The 19,487-nt window shown below is 41.9% G+C and overlaps 1 protein-coding gene across 1 annotated transcript in view; it reads right to left on the reverse strand.

Annotated features, from left to right (window-relative positions):
* Nucleotides 1-19,487, reverse strand: part of LOC103177850 (NAD(P) transhydrogenase, mitochondrial) — a 56,182-nt gene that overhangs the window by 2,098 nt on the left and 34,597 nt on the right. Inside the window, exons 13-21 of the mRNA XM_007892213.2 lie at nt 16,564-16,709; nt 13,277-13,472; nt 12,039-12,272; nt 9,858-10,018; nt 9,318-9,497; nt 7,812-7,971; nt 6,519-6,600; nt 4,111-4,229; nt 1,513-1,628 (exon numbers count right to left, since the gene is read on the reverse strand). Coding sequence (XP_007890404.2) covers nt 1,513-1,628; nt 4,111-4,229; nt 6,519-6,600; nt 7,812-7,971; nt 9,318-9,497; nt 9,858-10,018; nt 12,039-12,272; nt 13,277-13,472; nt 16,564-16,709 — 1,394 coding nt within the window. The remainder of the gene's footprint in view (nt 1-1,512; nt 1,629-4,110; nt 4,230-6,518; nt 6,601-7,811; nt 7,972-9,317; nt 9,498-9,857; nt 10,019-12,038; nt 12,273-13,276; nt 13,473-16,563; nt 16,710-19,487) is intronic.

Genomic DNA, 19,487 nt, shown 5'->3' on the forward strand with positions numbered 1-19,487 from the left:
TATTTATACCCCCACCGGGATGGGGAGGGGGGGTGAGGGAAAACACAGAAACAGGAGGAAAAGGGGCCATACAATGTGGCATTTGCATTTAAGATACAGCCTTATCCAAATAAATAATCTCATTTTGACCACAGTAACTGTGAAACCCATCAAGACAGACATGACCTTATTTTACACAAAGCTTCCTAAAGTTAAGAAAATCTCTTTACCCTCAAAGATGACTGGATTAAGTTCAGCACAGCTGTAGGTTACAACTCAAATTGCTTTGTGACTGAAAGATCAATTTTGTCACAACCCTTTGCACCCTTTGAAATTAGGGCAAGTCTGGATAGGCTCCAAGAGCAACACCTCCACCCTCAGATCCTAAAACATCATAGATGTGTTGATCTGAGTTTGATTTGAAGCTCAAATAGCATTACTGACTGGCAAAAATCATGCCCAAGCAAATTAAGCCAAACCAGTTAGTCTGCAATAATTAAATGAATAGATTTTTCTCTCTCTCTCAAGAGAAAGGGTAAACGCTATCAAGCATTTTTAAAAAGTAATTTTCCAGTTCATGAAATCAAATAACCTGTCAACAACGGCTGTGCCTGGACACTGAAGATGAGAAAGTTGATTTGAAGGATGAACCTGCTTACTGAAGCTCAGACTTAGATGTCCTGTTTGTGGACTCCAGTCATAAACTGATTGAGCACAAACTAAAGCTAAGGGTTAAAGCGCTCCCACTGCCTCTCATGCATTCATGTATTGAGTTCCCATTTGCTGAAAGCTGTGGTGTTGTTTGCACATGGAATCCTCAAAAACAATTCTAGGAACCGCAGACTTGCCTACTAAAGACACCAAATATTTGGGAAACTTTCATCAATTTACAGAATTGTGGAGTCCTGTAGCTCAGTGGTTAGAGCACTCGCTTTGCAAGTGAGAGACCTGAGTTCAATTCCAGGCAGAGGGCGAAACCTTGGGCAAGTTTCCTTACTCCACACAGAGCCTAATAATAATCCCTCCAAAAACCAAAAAAAAACAATAATAAATTGGTCATTTTCAATCTACGACTGTTTGTGGGACGTTGCTGTGCGCAATTGACTGCCGCGTTCTCCCACAAATATACAGTCAATTCATGTTACAGTATATTCTGTGAAGCGCGTTGGGACGTCCTCCCGACGTGAAAAGCGCTATATCAAATGCAAGGATTATTATTATTATTAGAATGCTCAAGGACGGATATTAAATTGTAGTTGGATTATGATGGGAACATCTGGTGAAGATCCTTTATTTAGCGAGTGTTGGTTTGGGTTGTTGGGCTTTCTGGAGAAGCTGTGCCAAGGTTTTCCGCAGATACTTTTGGAAATGTTGGTATTCAAATCAGAACATAAATATTATTTTGACAGGTATGAATGAATTTCGTTCTCCTCCACTGTTGTTGTTACAGGTTGTACAATGGGACTATTACTGATAGTGACAAATTAATGAGCAACTGTCCTCTCAGGAAGGTCCCCTGCCTCCTTTACTCACCTGTTTAGATTTCCAAACCTCCAGAACTGGCATTCCAGCGATAATTGAATTTGGATCTTCCTGCGCTGCGGAGTTGACGGTATCATTTGCTCCAATAACCAAAACTAGGTCAGTGTCTGCAACAGGAAAATAATTCAAGATTAACCACCAGTCCTTTAAGCAACAACCACCTATACGCATGTTATCTTTAAGAATATCTGGTGGAGGAATCCAAAACAAGGGAGCATAATCTTAAACTTAAAGCTAGGTCATTTAGGAGTGAAATCAACAAGCACTTTTTCCCCACAAAAGGTGGTGGAAATCTGGAACTCTCTCACCCAAAAAGCTGTGGATGCTGGATCAATTGAAATTTTCAAGACTGAGGTGGATAGAATTTTGTTAGGTAAGGGTATTAAGGGATATGGAGCAAAGACGCGTAAATGGATTTGAGGTACAGATCAGACAAGATTTAATAGAATGGCGGAACAGGCTCGAGAGGCTGAATGGCCGACGTCAGTTCCTATGTTTCTAATATTCACAATGATGGTTCCACACAATAAGCCTGACTCAGTTGGTACAATACAACAACAAAATGACATTTGTAAAGCGCCTTTCACATTGGGAGGACGTCCCCAAGGCGCTGAACAGTCAGGGATTAGGACCAGAGCAAAAAAGGGGGGGGGGGAGAGCGGGTAATTCTTGCCTCAGGACTTTGAGATCAGGACTTTGAGCTCATGGCCTAGGCTAACACTTCAGTTTAGTGTTGAGGGAGTGTTGGAAGTGTCAGAGGTGTCGTCCTTCAGATGGGACATTAAATTGAGATCATACCTGTCTGTTCAGGTGAATGTTAAAAGAACCCTATGACACTATTCAAAAAGAGAAGGGAGTTTCTCCCAGTATCTTAACTGACAATCCACCAGATAATATTAGTGTTTCACCTCCTCAATGTTTGTGGGACATTGCTGTGGGTAAATTATTTGCTGAGTCTGCCTACAAACACACAGTTACTACACTTGACAGGAATTAATGTGAAGTGCTTCAAGACATTCCACCAAGCTAGTGCTGTATGAAATGCAAGGTTATTATACTACTATTATTTTTATTATTATTATTTATCCCATTACTGGTACAGCACAAAGTAGTCATGACTTGATGAATAATTGCAGAAGAAGCTTGTTAATGGGTATGTTTATCTATTGTCGAAAATGATCAGGTATCAAATTAATTCCCTGGACAAACTGCAATATGTACAGAATAAGAATGGAATGGAATAAAGTGACAGTTTTGCCAATCGCTCGAGTGTTAAGAGCGCCTTGAGACGTACTCCCAACGTGAAAGGCGCTCTATAAATGCAATTTGTTGTTGTTGTTTATTGTATTGTCCTACTAAGAGATTTGTATGTATCAGACAGACTGACTAAGCACTGAGTAGGGAACTATAGCTGTGTCTCCCAAGTTTTAATTTACAACCATATGCGTCAGTCCAAAAAAACTAACTGTACTATATGGCCATAATTCACAACTGAGAGAGAAATGCATAGCCAAGAATTCAGCCAAATGCATTTTTAAATATGCTAGTTTGACATTTTTTGCACAGGCCTAATAAAAGTTTCCCAAAGTTAATAAAGTTTGACCTATCAGATTACTCACAAAAATAAAAATGTTTTCAAAAAAGTTCAGCTCGGGAAATATGCAAATAAAAATGCCTATGAAACCACAAAACTGAAGTCACTCAACTCCACCCCCCCCTCAAAAAAAATACTAAATGGTTTAGTGCATCTTGAAAGGCACTAGAGAACTCAAATTACATGTGACAGCTGCTGTAGTGAGCCACAGCTAACCAGAGTATAATTCACACAGCGCAAGACATGTTCTTAGCCCTCAAGTCTTTCAGGGTTCAGTCATTCTGCATCAAATTTGAAAGAAATTAGTAAATTAACAGAGCAGTAAGTGTAGATTGTTTCAATAACAAATTAGATAGATTTCCTTCAGGAAATAATATCTTGGGATACAGGACACATGACATGTGCATGCGACTGCCAGGATGGTTGGAAGGCGAACTTGATGGACCTCGGTCTTTTGCCTGGCAAATTCTTATGTTCTAACTCAAATTACAAGCATTTCCTACGGTAATCCTGCAATTCTAGTCACACTGCATAGCTCATGGTCATTGAGAAGTTGTTGCATTTTGCAAGGGTAACTATAACAGTAACTTCAGCACTGCTGTCCTGACTGAATGGCTGGATGAGAGCTAACTTTCTTCAGTTGAACGTCAACAAGACCGAGGCTCCTGATTGGCTCAGTCCCTCGATCTCGTCCCCTCCCTCGGCACTTCAAGACCCACCTCAAGACCATCCTCTTCAATCGTGCTTTCGATCTCCCTGCTTTCCGCCCCTGCCCTCCACCCTCCCCCACCCTGACCCCCCAGCTCAGGTCCGCAATTCTGTCTGTCCAGCACCTTGGGACGTCCTCCCAACGTGAAAGGCGCTATACAAATGTAATTTTGTTGCTGTTGTTTGTCTGTTTGTTGAGTTTAAAAGCTTTGATGTAAAGGCTCCGACATGATGGCTGAACACAAGAGACTCATCGAGAAAACTTTTTTCTCTTGTGAAATTCTTACCTGAAAAGTCTGCATTGATTTCATCCATTTCCAGCACAATGTCATAAGGAACTCCAGCTTCAGCAAGTAATACGTTCAGCTGGCCAGGCATACGGCCTGCAACAGGATGGATCCCAAACCTGGGAACAAGGGGAAGAACAACCAGAAGAGTTCAGGGAAGGTCTTGCTTTCTTATTTGGGTGAAAAATCTGCCGGTCGCTCAAATTACCAAAAATTCCCTAGGTTTGGAATGGAATACCAGGAGGGACACACCCTGCTTACCCATTTCAGGAAAGTATTAGGCGCAGTTTCGCCAAGAGCCTAGGATCGGGGACCTCAGAGCGTGCTTCAGGATACAGCTATCAGTTATAACCACAGATCTTGCCATTAAAGAGCACTGTTTGGCAAGCCTCTGGCTGCTTGACCAGCCAGAACCACCTGAACCATTAGAAGTTTGGTTTGCCAGTTTAACAGGAGCTGAGTGGAAGGAATCCTTGCTCCAAGTGACTGGTCTGACCCTGCAAGTCCTGCCAATAAGCAAGGCTGGATGATTTGTCATGAATAGTGCCTTGGAATACTGCGGACCACCCCGACTCAAAAACTCGACAACCTACAAAGTCAAACTTGGTTCTAATATCCCACTGTTAGATACATCACCTTGGAGCCAATTCAGCCACCCCCCACCCCTCCCAATTAGGCTGAAATCTTAATTGCCTTTTGTGTCTTTATCACTTTGAGGACAGAGACTTTTCCAATGCCCTCCTTCCTCCCCGGCTCGCTACCTCCATCTCAAGTTCTCTTATAAGCTAAGCTCCATACACTGACTTGTCATGGTACACTGGCTCCCAGCCACCTCAGCAGATGGCCTTTAAAATCCTTGTCCTGACTGGCAGATTCCTCCATCGTCTCTGGAACTGACTTGGAAACAGATCAGCTTTAGAATTGTACTTGTGGCATTTAGTTCAGATTCATTTCAGATGGATGGAGTACTGTCCGCCAGTGGATGGATAGCAACCATGCGTTGACAAAAAGGTATTAATAAGATTTATAGCACAACAGTTTACCAAGATTTAGTGTTCTTTGTGTAGATTACACACCAGTATATTTCATACTCTTGTTCCAGGAATAATTTGGATTTTTTCTTTTTTTAAAAAACAATGGGTAGTGGAGGGGCAGGGGGAGAGAAGATTCGACTTAGGGGGATGGAAAACACTGTCCAAAAATCAACAGTGTTTTTAAATACTTTGAAAAAGCACAGGAAAAAACAGATTTGGTTCTGTTACAACTACAATGAAGGCCCTAAATGAAGTAAGAGAGCTGTGTACTCTTTCAGAAATAAGACAGTTTCATTACTTTTAAAACAAATAGCTCTCTAACACGTTTCAACAATGGGGTGAAGAATACTGACGGAAAATTTATTTCATAGCAGAAAAGCATTGTAACAAATTTTGACAGTCTTTAACAATAGGGGGACCTTTGTATCTCTTTGATCTAATGAGTTATTGGGGCATCATTAATACTTTGCAGGTTGGATGATTTAATAACAAAGCTAACAGGGATGAGCACAAACCAATACACTCAAGGTTTTCTGCTCAAATGCTTCTAATGTGCTGCAGATGCTCACAGGCCAGATTTTTTTTAAAAAAATTGACTGCAATTCCTATAAATGTGGTGCAGGTACTTTATCGCACGCACGCATTTCGAAATTTGACAGAACACTGGTCTGCACAGTACAAAAACAAAATATTTGAAGGCACTAATCAAATAAAAGGTCTGGAATACAAATTTTCATTCAGCCAGCTTGTATTCTTCTGGGAAACTCACAAATATTAACAACTGTTACATCCGGAGTGTGGTTGTAAATGTACAACAATTATAGCAGGTAAAGTAGCCACCAAAACTCAAAGCACTGCTGGGCGGTAGTCTGTGAACATGCTGCTTTGCTCTGCACAAGACAGATGTTGTAGTAAGTAATATTACAAGGAACTTTATCCAAACACCACCAGGTCTTTCTATGACATTCATTAGTTTTCGATTGAATAAAATGTCTGAGGACGTGCACAGATTCTGATTGCGCAATGAATACCAAGAGTTGGACGTAAATGTGTCAGGCTCAGAATTGGCTTCTGCACCAGCTACCACAATACTACTCTGTACTCCCTTATCATATGGAAGCCTGGCTATCAAACATGGTTTGAATCTGCCAGACATTATAACTGGAGTGCGTGGCTGGCTTTTTTTGGTCTGACACATGCAGAAACACATCACCATACTTAAAGAGTATCCAAACCAGACAAAGTTCTACATACGTTATGGCACATACACATGGAAATCTCTCCTGTGTCTGGAATAGAATGACTGCACAACAAATGTGGAAAATAACCTATCAATTGTTAATAAACTAAATATTTAATCTGGATGGTACATACCGAACGTTCTTTCCTTGTTTTATTAGAAGTTGGACAAGTTCAGCAATGGGGTACTGAGCCTTGGCAGCACAAAGCCCATAACCTGTAAGAAGAAAATAATATGTAATTATCCTTGCATTTGGTGTAGAGCCTTTCAAATCAGGAGGATGTCTGAAAGTGCTTCACAGTATATATTGTAAAAGTCTAGTGACTATATTTGTGGGCAAATAATTTAGGATCAGTCACTAAATATAAGGGATTTTTTTTAGAAACTGAGCACTACTACACAATTTCAATTTACTTGAATAACTGGTCTTTTAAAAACTCATTACTAAATTAAATCATAGAAGTTTATAGCACAGTGAGGGCCATTCGGCCCATTGTGGCTGTGGAAAGAGCTAATCAATTAGTTCCACTCTTTCCTCAGAGCCTGGCAATTTTTCCTTTTTCAAGTATATATCCAATTCTCTTTTGAAAGTTATTATTAAATCGGCTTCCACCACCCTTTCAGGCAGTGCATTCCAGATCATAACAACTCAATATGTAAAAAAAAAAACTCTCCTCATCTCCCCTCTAGTTCTTTTGCCAATTATCTTAAATCTGTGTCCAATGGTTCATAGAATCTTACAGCACAGAAGGAGGCCATTCGGTCCACCGTGCCTGAGCCAGCTCTTTGAAAGATCAAAGAGTTACCGACCCATTAGAAACAGTTTCTCCTTCGCTATCAAAATCCCTCATAATTGGGATTAAATCTCCACTTAACCTTCTCTGCAGTAAGAAGAGTAATCCTTGTTCATCCTTAAACATAGGATTAATAACAAATTTCACAACTATGAAAACAGTTTACATAGTTGCTTTTCATTTTGCATTTTTGTATACAATCTGTTTGTGCCAAAAGTCCCATCGGTCATTATTAACATCTTTGTATTTTTACATGCCAAAAGAGAACACTAGCTAAATAAAAATCAGAAGATATTTTATTCAAAAAAACATACACACACACACACACATAAATAAGCCTTAACAGAGAAGGAAATGTGCCAAATCCAACATGGTTAATGCTGTGTGCATTTTTTTAAATACAAAATAAATAATTCTTAGAAAGGTCTCAAGCATGGTTTCACACGGCAACTTTATGCAAAAAGAAGACAGACAACATGTTGCAATATGGAAGTCAACCAAGCAACAAGCAAGGTTGTTGACCACATAAATTCAAAGCCATCTGAAGCAACACTAAATCCAAAGTTTCCTTTTAAAAGTATGATGAACACATTTTGACCAGAATTGAAGTTGACTTCTTATCTAAGCGCTGACCTGGAGTGATGATAATGCTGTTGGCTTCTTTAATCATTTCAACTGTCTGGTCCAAGTTAACTTCCGAGTGGGTGCCAGTGATCGCCATTGGTTTACCACCACCAGTAGTTGAGGTACCATAGCCTCCAAGGATCACATTGGTTAAAGAGCGGTTCATGGCCTACAAACAAACAAACACAAAAAAAACTATTTTGTTCCCTTTGTTTTATAAAGGTGCTTTTTGCTTGTGATATCACACCAAAATGCCTTGTGCTTGATGAGAATTTGGCGAGTGGGTGAAAATGAGAGGACATTACAAGGTGATTGACCTGACCTTGGTAAAGCAACAAAAGCACGCCTCCCTGTGGCTGTTCTGCACAACTGCAATAAACAAGCAGCTCATAATAATAATCCTTGCACTTGATCCTTTCACGTCGTCAAGAAGTCTCAAAACCCTTCACAGGACTTTACCATAAAGTGGTCAACTGTATTTTGCAAGTGAACGCAGTGACTATTTTGCAACAACAACTACTTGCATTTATGCAGTGCCCCTCACGCAGGATAGCGTCCCAGAGCTCTCGACAGTGAAGGAACACAACGATAGGGGGAGGGGGTGTGACCGTAGGCATGGTCGAAGAAGAAGGTCTTCAGACATGACCTGAAGATGGGGAAGGAAGGGGCAAGGCAGAGGGATAGAGGAAGAGTGTTGCACACAGCAATGCCCCACACACAGCCATTAAGTGAATGACTAATTTCATGTGTCAGTGGAGATGAAAATGCATCTACTGGGAAATTTAAAAAAATAATAGCACCTTGACAATGAAACAATTAGGTTAGGATGTAAGATAAACCTAATGCAAAGCACCCCACATGGAGGGGAAAGGGAAGAGAAGAGGTAGCTCGAAGCTGACATGATTGGCAATGGAATGTCAGAATCGGATAACCCCTCTCTGGTGGTCTTGGTAATCTGGTTCCTGAGCCAGGCAAATCCACAGTATATCAGGGAACTGCTGATGACAGATCAGCCAGCCTGGTACGTTGGCAGGATTTGGAGGGGCAAACCAGTCATTGGGAGCAGGGATTCTTCCCATTCGGCTCCTGTTAAGTCTGTCAAGAGATTGTTAACTGAGGTCCCATCTACTTGTTTTGTTGGTGGATGTTAAAGATCCCAGGTCATTTCTTGAAAGACAAGGAAGTTTCTCCTAGGATTATGGTTAACAATCCTCTTCCAGATGAAGTTGGTCATTCACTCCATGGCTGATTGTGGGACATTGTTGTGTACAAATTGGCTGCCTTGTTCAATTGGCAACATAATTCACACCCACAACTGTTGAGATCCTGTGAATCACCCTGAGATGTCCTGACGTAAAACGTGTTATACCAAATGCAAGGATTATCATCGTCAACATCTTGGGAAAAGGAAGGAAAATCCTGAAATTCAAGAAGTACTCAACCAAGCGACTGATTGCAGCCTCGAGACAGCAGTGTTGTTGCTTGCAACTGAAATGAAAGAAATCCATCCCTTACCACACACATGATGTAGGAGAGGATGGCACCAGAAGAGCCGATCAGGGCACCAACGACAGTCAGCAGATTGTTGTTGAGCAGGAACCCTTCTGCGCACAGGGCCCAGCCTGAATAACTGTTCAGCACAGTGATGACCACAGGCATGTCAGCACCACCAATAGCAGCTGTCAGAGTCACTCCCTACAGGAGAGGAGAATAATTGAATAATTGATGAATTGCAGAGAGATACCAGCAACATCACAACACAAAAAACTTAAAACGTGTGGAATCCAAAGAAGTTTAAAAAAAAAGTCTAATTCTGTGCCACTAAATGTCTAGAAACTCTCGCTGGGCCGGGCCTAGCTGGGCTGCGGCTTCCTGTGCAAGAAGAGGCAGCTTGATGACCGGAAATGGAACCGGCAGCCATTTTTTTCATTGATGCGTTACAACAATGCATCTAAATTTTATGGATTCAAATCCCCGCGTTATGACTGAATCACCTCGTACAAAAACAAACACAAAACTGTACCCCAAGTGCCCAGTGTCTGGTACGACACGTACCATAACAGCAGAAAGAGCAGACACTGAACCCAAACAAGTGATACCAGTTGTATAGCTCGGGTCCATCATATATGGAATAATTCCTCCGACGCTGGCTGCCATCAAACCTGCATTCAGAACATGACGGCCTGGTATATGGACTGGGGCCGAATTCAAAATACCTGCAACAGCAAAAGAAAACAAAAGTGATCAGTCAGTTCAAATAACTACTGGTCCTGGTCATCTTAATGTTTTACCCTACCATCCTGTTCATTCCCTCCGCTCAGCGGGCTCTGGTCTGCTTCACGTCCCCGCCTTGCTCGTCCTACTATTGGCGGACGGGGCTTCTGTCACTCTGTACCCACCCTCTGAAACTCCATCCTGCAGTCTCACCATCTCACCCCTTTCAAGACCCACCTCAAGACTATCCTCTTCGACCGTGCTTTCGATCTCCCGTATGATAGTTTGGTACAAATGGTCACGGTTTGTCAGCAACAAACACTTTTCAATCTACATTCTATAAAATAAAACAAGTTAACTGCACAGCACACTCACTGTCCAGCTATGACCGCCACACCCGTGGGGGATGGGATGGGGGATAAATACACTTCCAATTCTGCCTGAGTTACCAAAGATGCCCATTCAGATTTGAACGACGTAAACATTTAACACGTCATGCCACAGGAACACACTTATCAGAAAAACAGACACTGGGTTGCTTTTAACTTGAGGGCTCCTCACTTCTGGGCATGCCCTGATTCCCTCCTCTTCCTCACCACACTCTTCTACTTTGAATGTTTACCCAAATAAATAAATTATAAATGTTAAGGCCTCTGTGCAAAAATTGCTGAGATTTATATATCAAAAAGAGTGCCCGAATCTGATTGCTGCAAAAGATTTACAGGCTGTGGGCTGTATCAGTTTGAGAACAAACATAGTATGAATTTAGCACATTGAGCAGCAGTTGCAGATGTAGTATTGACAAGACCTTGGAGGGATGTCCCAAGGCGCTGAAATATATGTATGTAATAATATGTAATAACAACAACAACAAGATTGCATTTATAGAGCGCCTTTCACGTCGGGAGGACGTCCCAAGGAGCTGGACAGTTGGGTCGGGACCCGAGCAGGGGGGAAATGGTCAGGGTGAGGGGAGGGAAGGGAGGGAGCGAGGAGGGGGTAGAGAGGAGAGCTGAAGGCACAGCTGAAGAGAAAGGTCTTGAGACCGGCCTTGAAGGAGGAAAGGGAGGAGGCAAGGCGAAGGTACTGGGGGATGGAGTTCCAGAGCCTAGGCCACCGATGGTAGGGCGGTTAGGGCGGGGTACGTGGAGCAGACCAGAGCCAGAGGAACGGAGGGTACGGGCAGGTAAGTAGAGGGGCTAGTAGGTCGGAGAGGTAGGAGGGAGCAAGGCCGTGAATGGCCTTGTAGGTGAGGATGACGATCTTGAATTCAAGCCTGATAGATAGTATGTTACAACACAAAGTCAATGCTACCCAACTCTCTGATTGTACCTCTAGGTGTTCAAACAGCTTTCTTACAAAACAGGTAAGGGGAGAAAAAGGTGAGTGCACACATGAGAGAAAAAATGAGAAAGAAAGAAAAGGAGAGTATGTTAGTCTGCTAAATTCTGCAGTTGGGAACCTCCATCTGAAACATACAATATAATCAGTTTCAACATCCAATTTGTTCTTGCAGGTGGCTAAGATTGCCTTCATGAAGTCAAAAACCAACATTTTTTGTACTTGTTTAATTTTACTGCTAGTCGAGGTCTAAAAATCAGCTCAGAAACCAACTGTGGCTTTCAGCATGGAAAAAAACAATTAAGATGAGCTTCAATATTGTCACTTCTCTTCTCACTCCCACCTCCCCCAACTGCTTCAGCATTATCAATTGGTTTCAGCATATATCCTAAGTGCAACATCATGCATCTTTTGAAGCCAAGTTGTTTATCAGTCCACATTCAGCCTAAAGTACCCATATCTCAGAAAAATACCAATATAAAATGCAACAGACAAAGTACAAGACCTTGCAATACCTCATCGACATAGATCAAATATACAACAACTAAAGTTTACCTGAGAATTTGACTCCACTATCTGATCTCTTTTTGCTTTTTCTTCAAATATCCGTTAACTCAATTTTCTTCTGAAGGACGGTACAACGTACATACATTTAAAATGTGACGTCTCTTAAGAACTCACCTTGCAATTTGCCATAAGCAACGAGAGAGCCACTGAAGGTTACCCCGCCGATGTAGGTGCCGAGGTAGGCTATAATCTTGATGAGATTGGCTGCAGGGTTTGTGTCAAAGTGGGGGTATTCCACCATATACTCTGCTACACAGGTAAGCACAGCAGCTAGACCGACTAAACTGTGGAAGGCAGCGACCAGCTGGGGAAGGTCAGAGATCTGGATACGCTTCGCAATGCCCAGTCCTGTGGGAGAATTTAGTGAGAGAAAAAAAAATTAACAATGAAAACACATAAATACGCACGAGCACAACCCCTTACAGACGAACCCAATCAGGAAGACAGATAAAGTCAAGTTCCCTTTGCAAACAAGTTTGATCTATTTTCAAATATTTCCTTGTTCACTCCAACAGCCTAGCACGCTGCGATAAGTAAGCTATTTCACTCATGAAACTATTTTGTTTTCTCCCAAGCTGCCAAAAGTGATTACTTGGCTATCCACGGTAACTACAATTGCTTTAAACAACTTTGAGAAAGTTCAAAATTGGCTCACAATAGATAAGGACCTGAGTGGTTTTCAGTAATTTCTAATTAAGTTTTTAAGCTTCACTTAACAAGCAAAGTCGCTCTGTAGCAGTTGGTGGGAACAGCAGAGGTCGTTCTTGAGGTAACACTGTGGACACGATGGTTAGAAAGCTGATCCGAAGCCCACAGATCAAAAGGGGCAAAGCACAAAATGTTCAAGGAGAAAACGAGGGGAGTGACGGACTGCAACAGGTCATAAGTGATCAGGTTTAGCAAGAAAACAGCAAGAGTAGAAATGGGAGAATGAGAGTGGTGTCTGTTGTTGAGTTATGCTCTGAAGTACACGTCATTATGTTATTGTTTCCTTTCTTTCCCCTCCTCCTACAAGACAGCTCGGACCTCAGCAGTGCCTACTTATCGCGACTTATTCTGGTCAATGCCTTGCTCTCTGAATGACCTCCTAAAATCTTTCCACCTCACACTTTCCCTCCCCATCTTCAAATCCCTTCGAAAAACCCTCCCTCTTTGATTATCTCCCTCCTACTTCTTCCCTCCACACCCATCATCCCACTTTGCTTACACCATCCCTACAAGGCACCTGAGGCATTATCCTACACAAAAAGGTGTTATGTTATGTGCTATACTCATACAAGGTGTGGTTATGATTTTAAAGTAACTTTAACATAGGAAGAGACACAAGCCCTGCCCGGCATGTATATACTCACCAACTGTCCCACCAACAGCCATGGCACCAGACATCTGAGCCAAGAGTTCAGGAGAGGGTTTGAGACCCCCGAGGGTAGCAGCAATACCTCCTGCCACACCAATCATCCCCAAACTATTGCCGAGACGCGCAGTCTTTTGAGTCGACAGCCCAGCCAGAGCTCCAACACAGCACAGACCTGACCCAAGATACATCATCTGATGGGGCGGAAAAAAAAAATACATTATTAAATACAACTCCTTCACACACCAATTGCCCCTAAAAAACGCAAAACGTATTCAATTTAATTTTAGATATTGTAAAGCCATCTCGTATTACTTCATAACTTACCACCAACTTTTTAGCTGTTCCAGGTGAGAACTATGAAAACATGTCTATTATAAATATTTCCAGATCCCTATCTGTCCAGCGCCTTGAGACGCCCTCCCGACTTGAAAGACCCTATACAAATATAATTTTCTGTTTTCTGTTGTTATTATGCTTCTGAATATCAAGGGTATGTAAATATTATAACCTTATATTTGATGCAGTTTCACAGGAATTACTGTGAAGTATATTTTACAGATGAATATAATTACAAGTCTAAAGGAAAAGAATTTGCAGACATTCGAACAAAATTTAGTAATGCACCTTTTTCAAATGAGATTTTCACACAGTCGCATCGCTTTTAGACATCTTTCTCTGTCATTGGATGCTCCCAAACACTAATATTTCTTTTTGAACGAGGTCACATTTTTTGAATATGAAAAGAAGATCTGCATCAAAATGATTTTTTTTTGTAAATTGTGTTCAAAGTTGTTGGAATAATGGCCACTTTAAGTTATTTACTGCCTGATCACCCTGGGGTAGAAATAGATTTAAGCTATTCAGGTAGAGCTTCAGAGTGTCCAAAAGTTGGCAAATTCTTAAATGCAGGCTTCATTTTGAAGCAGGTTTTCACCAAATTCTTTTAAGATCGACCGAATCCAGACTTCAAAGTTCAGACTGAATCCATCAATTCTGGGCACTTCAAAGGGAAATTGGATATTTACTTGAAAAGAAACAATTTGCAAGGCAATGGGGAAAGAGCAGGGGAGTGGGACTAGTTGGATAGCTCTTTCAACGAGCACAGGCACGATAGGCCAAATGGCCTTCTCTTGTGCTTTAGGATTCTATGAATAAATAAAGTAAATCAAAGTCCAGTTGGAATTCCTCCCCATCTATGTTCCAATCTGGGAGATCACCAGCCTCCAACAAGAGATTTTCCCGAAATACATCACCTTTAACGCTGAATTTACATTTCAAACATGAGCTCTTTTGTGGACTTGTTTTCACTACCAAAACTCAAGTCTCAAGAAACTCTTGTGCCTCTTTTCTGTGTGAAGCTACTGACAAGAGAATCTAAACATACAGAAAAAGTACCAAACAGGGTTACAATCTAGAGATTGAATCATCAGTACATTTTCTTTAATCCATTCATTAATGAAATAATGCTAGTCATGGGAACCTTGCGTTTATCTCTTCAGAGAAGTCAATACATTCAGTTGATTCACACTGAAGGGATCTCCTCATTGTGCATTTACTCTTTAGAGTGCAACCACGGAAGTGTAACTCCTATTCCCATCCACCCAAACGTTTACTAGTTATTTAGTCACTAAATCAAAATTGTTGTTTGCTTCTAGAGACCAATCCCCTGTAAGTGGATCGCATTGCCCCAAGTCATTCCTCTGAAATTCCTCGCCAGACTGCACTGGCTGCCTGTCCCAGAGAGGATCGACTTCAAGATCCTCACCCTTGTTTTCAAATCCCTCCACTCCTCTGCACCCCCCTACCTCTCTGACCTCCTCTCTCCTCAAAACAGTGCCCATTGCCTTCGTTCCTCCGGGTCTGGCCTCCTCCTTGTCCCCCGAGTCCTCCGCTCCACCCTCAGTGGCCGTGCCTTCAGTCACTATGCCCTGAGGCTCTGGAACTCCCTTCCTCACTCCCTTCACCTCGCCCCCTCTCTTCCTATTTTCAGGTCTCTGCTGAAGACCTTTCTTTTCGACCGCGCCTTTGGTCACCTTCCTCCCCCTCCCCCTGGCTCAGCCCCGGGATCCGTTACTGAGAAGCGCTCTGAGACACCGTCTGGCGTGGAGGGCGCTATATAAATCCAAGTTGTTGTTGTTGTTGAAACAATGAACAGAGGGAATTCACCAGAGCTGCCCTTTAATTGTATAGTTCTTTCGAAGAGCCGGCATAGGCACAATGGGCTGAATCCTTCTGTGCTGTAGGATTCTATGATTCTGTGAATTATGTTAACCTTTAGAGCACTACAAAGGTATATTTACATTGGGACACATTCTTTCCCAGAGTACTGCCGATGTGCACAGTCCAGATTGGCTTCCACTCTCAGCTTTCTGCTAGTCTCACGTATGAAGATAGATAAGGATGTTGATGTGGGCGAAGCTGTCAATCATCTGCCTTATAAGGTTTTCATTAGAGCCAATAAAATTTACTTTGAAAAAAAAAGATGCTTCCAAGCTGGAGGAGAGAAAAACAAAGGTGAGAAAAAGTAGGTTTACAAGTAGAAATAGTTAGAAACAAAACAAGAGGAAGAATAGACAGATAAAAGAAAACATTAAATAACAGGTCACAGAGAACAAGAAAGAAGGGGAAAGTGGAATGGAAAGAAGGGATGAAATGAGCACAGTAAAAATATTTAAATATTAGTTTTCAAGTTAGGGGGTGTTGCATTTATTTTAGCGATTTAGGGTTCAAATTATAGTAATAAATAATGTAATCTTTGCATTTGATATAGCACCTTAACACATCTTCGAGATGTCCCAAAGCGCTTCACAGAATATACTGTAAAGTATATTCTGTGAAGAATATACAAACACAAACAACTGCTTGTGGGACACTGCTGTGTGTAATTGCTGCTGCTTTTAAAGCATATCATGACAGTTTGTGGCTTTATTTTTGTAAACAGCAAACTTTTTCTGCGTCTCTCCTTTATTCTCAATCTTGTGTCTCCCCCACTCTCCCCGGCTAGCATGAGGAACCCCCCAGTCCAGCTTTCCACTGCACGTTATTATGCAATTGTTAACAATATTGGAACCTGGGTGGAATTCTCTGCAGTAACCCCAGGACACATGAGCCACTTCTGCTGTCCTCTGTGACAGACAGCACCAATCCGAGTCTTAGCCAAGTCAGGCCGAGAGGTTAAGTAGGCTTAATATCCATTTATACACAGAACAGAAAGGATCAGCACAGTAAACAACACGAGTCAGAGCAGACCTAAAGGATCGAATCCACTGACGTCCTCCTCACCTGTTCAATAGAGTAACCGCTGTTCAGAGCAACCCCGTAACCTCCAACAAAGGTAGCAGCTGGCAGTAGGTACAGGTAGTTGTACTCTGGAGGATCAGTGGGTCGTTTAAACATGTCCAACATCCTCTGAGTGACAATAAACCCACCTGAAGGAGAGGCATGGAAAAAATAATCACAGCAGAGTTGGAGAGGCATCTCATCAGTGCACAACTTTTATTTACCATTTTACTTGGAATGGCATCCATTTTAGTATTCTAAGATGCTACCCCACGTGAATACAAGTTGCTGTTCACACACCTAGTCCTTAAGCTGCAGCTCTATACAGGACACAATTGTGGCACTGTGAGTCTTGCGCCTCCTGCTGGCTGGATGCAAGGTAGCCATTAGTGCAGAAATAAAGCCAGAAATTCTGGAATTGCACTGCAGGTCTGTTAAGAACATAAGAAATGCTAGACGAAAAATGACCAAGGTCCATCTAGTTCGCCTGGCGGTCACATGCACATATGTCCCAAACTACCTATGTACTGTCCCATAACATAATTTCCTAAAAGAAAACTATTTAACCCGTGTTTGAAAGAATCAACACTTCCTGCTTCAACCATCTCCCTATGGAGCCTGTTCCACAGGTTCACTATTCGCTCACTGAAGTAGTGTTTGCGTAGATTCATTCTGAATTTACTCCCCTTCAATCGCAGGCCGTGTCCTCTGATTTTACCATTCTGCACAAGTTCTGGACTGTCATCATCTATTTTGTCTTGCCCCTTTAGAATCTTAAAGACAGCAATCATGTCACCTCTCAATCTTCTCTTTTCCAGTGTCAACATGCCCAATTTGCTTAGTCACTCTTCGTAGTCCAGTCCTTCCATCCCCTCAATCATTTTGGTTGCTCTCCTCTGTATCTTCTCGATTTCTCCAATATCGTTTTTGTACTGTGGCAAGTATGGTCTCACCAGTAATTTATAGAATGGCAGGATTACCCACTATTTTGGTTTGCTATTGATCTTTTGATACATCCCAACATGTAGTTTGCTGTATTCACTGCCACAGAGGAGTGTTGGGAGAGCTTCAATTTATTGTCAATCAGGACCCCCAGGTCCTTTTCATTTTCCTTACATATTATTTTCCTTCCATTCAAATAATAGTCCCTTCCAGGATTTTTTGTTTTTATGTGAAGTACTTTACATTTCTCCACAATGAATTTCATCTGCGAACGATCTGCCCAATTCCCACATTTGTTCAAATCCTCCTGTAACCTATCTTGTTCAGCTTCGCTATCTACCACCTTCATTAGCTTGGTGTCATCTGCAAACTTAGCCACTGTGCTTGCGACTGTCCTAGTTCCAGATCATTTATAAAAATATTAAACAAAAGATGTCCCAAAACAGAATCTTGTGGAACTCTCCTGGTAACATTTTCTCAATCTGATGACATCCAACCCTCTGGGTTATTCCAGCCAACCAATTGCATACGCATTGTAATCTACCTCCACTGATTCCCGCTTTCTTTACTTTCAGTACCAGCCTCTCAAGAGGAACTGTATCAAAGGCCTTACTGAAATCCAAATATACAACATCTACAGTCTTACCCTTATCAAGTTCCCTTGTCACACTGTCAAAGAAAACCAGTAAATTAGATTGACAAGACCTTCCCTTCATGAACCCATATTGGCTATTATTTATGATTTTATTTCTGTCCAGATGCTCTATGATTTTATCCTTAATAAGTCTCCATAATTTCACCCACAATGGACAACAAACTTACTGGTCTGTATTTTCCTGGGTCACTTTTGTTACCTTTCTTAAAAATAGGAGTAACATCTGCCTTTCTCCAGTCCCCCGGCACCTCTCCAGTATTCAGTGAGTTTTGAAAGATTTATGCCAGCATTTCTGCGACTTCCACCCTTAGTTACTTAAGGATCTTCAGATGCAATTTATCCGACCCCCAAGATTTATTTACACAGCCATGCCATCTGCAAACTTAGCCACTGTGCTTGTTAACATCTGATTCATATACTTATTCAGATGCCAATCAACTTGCTTTGGATTTTCTGATCTTGCTTCCGATTTCCAGCAATTATACTTTCTCTTTCTAGCTCTACCCATTGGTAGACTCTCAGGATCTCTTTGGAGCTGAACTTGTACCAAGCTGACATGCTTGGCAAAGGAATGTCAGAATCGAGCCGGCCCTCTGTGGCTGTCTCAGCAGACCGGTTCCTGAGACAGGCGGGTCCGCAGTATTTCAGGACACTGCTGATGATAGCTCAGCCAGTCTGGCTCATTGGCAGGACTTGGAAGGGTAGACCAGTCCCTGGGGGCAGGAAATCATCTCACTCAGCTCCTCTTAACCCTGCAAGCCAGCAAGTGGAGCAGATTTTTAGGCTGCTCGGACAATAAGTGCTTGGACTCCCAAATGCTCAATGCAGCAGGCCGGATGGGGCAAAACTCTGAACGGTACCCACCACCCTCCACCTCCACCAACCTTGGAAATGAGATGTGGGGGGGGGGGGGGAGGAGAGAGAGAGAGAATCAATAATGTATCTATCATATGTTACGACCCAAACCCTTAAAATGTCATATTTTAATTTATGTGAAATGTGATTTATGTGAACATGTTTATGCACACATTTCTACGTTCCCTTCCAAAATCACTACACTAAAAAAAACAACACCCTTGGGTACTATCTTTATACAATACCCCTGGATGGTTACTCAGTATGTGGTATACATCATCTGTCTGGTAAAGAAATTAAAATTAAAGTAGGACATCATCAGTGGAACATTTAGTTGTCTTCAGCACAGGGAATTTAATGCAACTGAAAGAAACAGCTTCACCACTAAATCTTTTGGTTGTTGTCAACATAAGAATTGCTAGATGAAAGAAGACCAAGGTCCATCCAGTTTGCCTTCCACCATCCTGGGAGTCAC

The sequence above is a fragment of the Callorhinchus milii genome, unplaced genomic scaffold (assembly GCF_018977255.1).
Source record: "Callorhinchus milii isolate IMCB2004 unplaced genomic scaffold, IMCB_Cmil_1.0 Scaffold1, whole genome shotgun sequence".
Lineage (NCBI taxonomy): Eukaryota > Metazoa > Chordata > Chondrichthyes > Chimaeriformes > Callorhinchidae > Callorhinchus > Callorhinchus milii.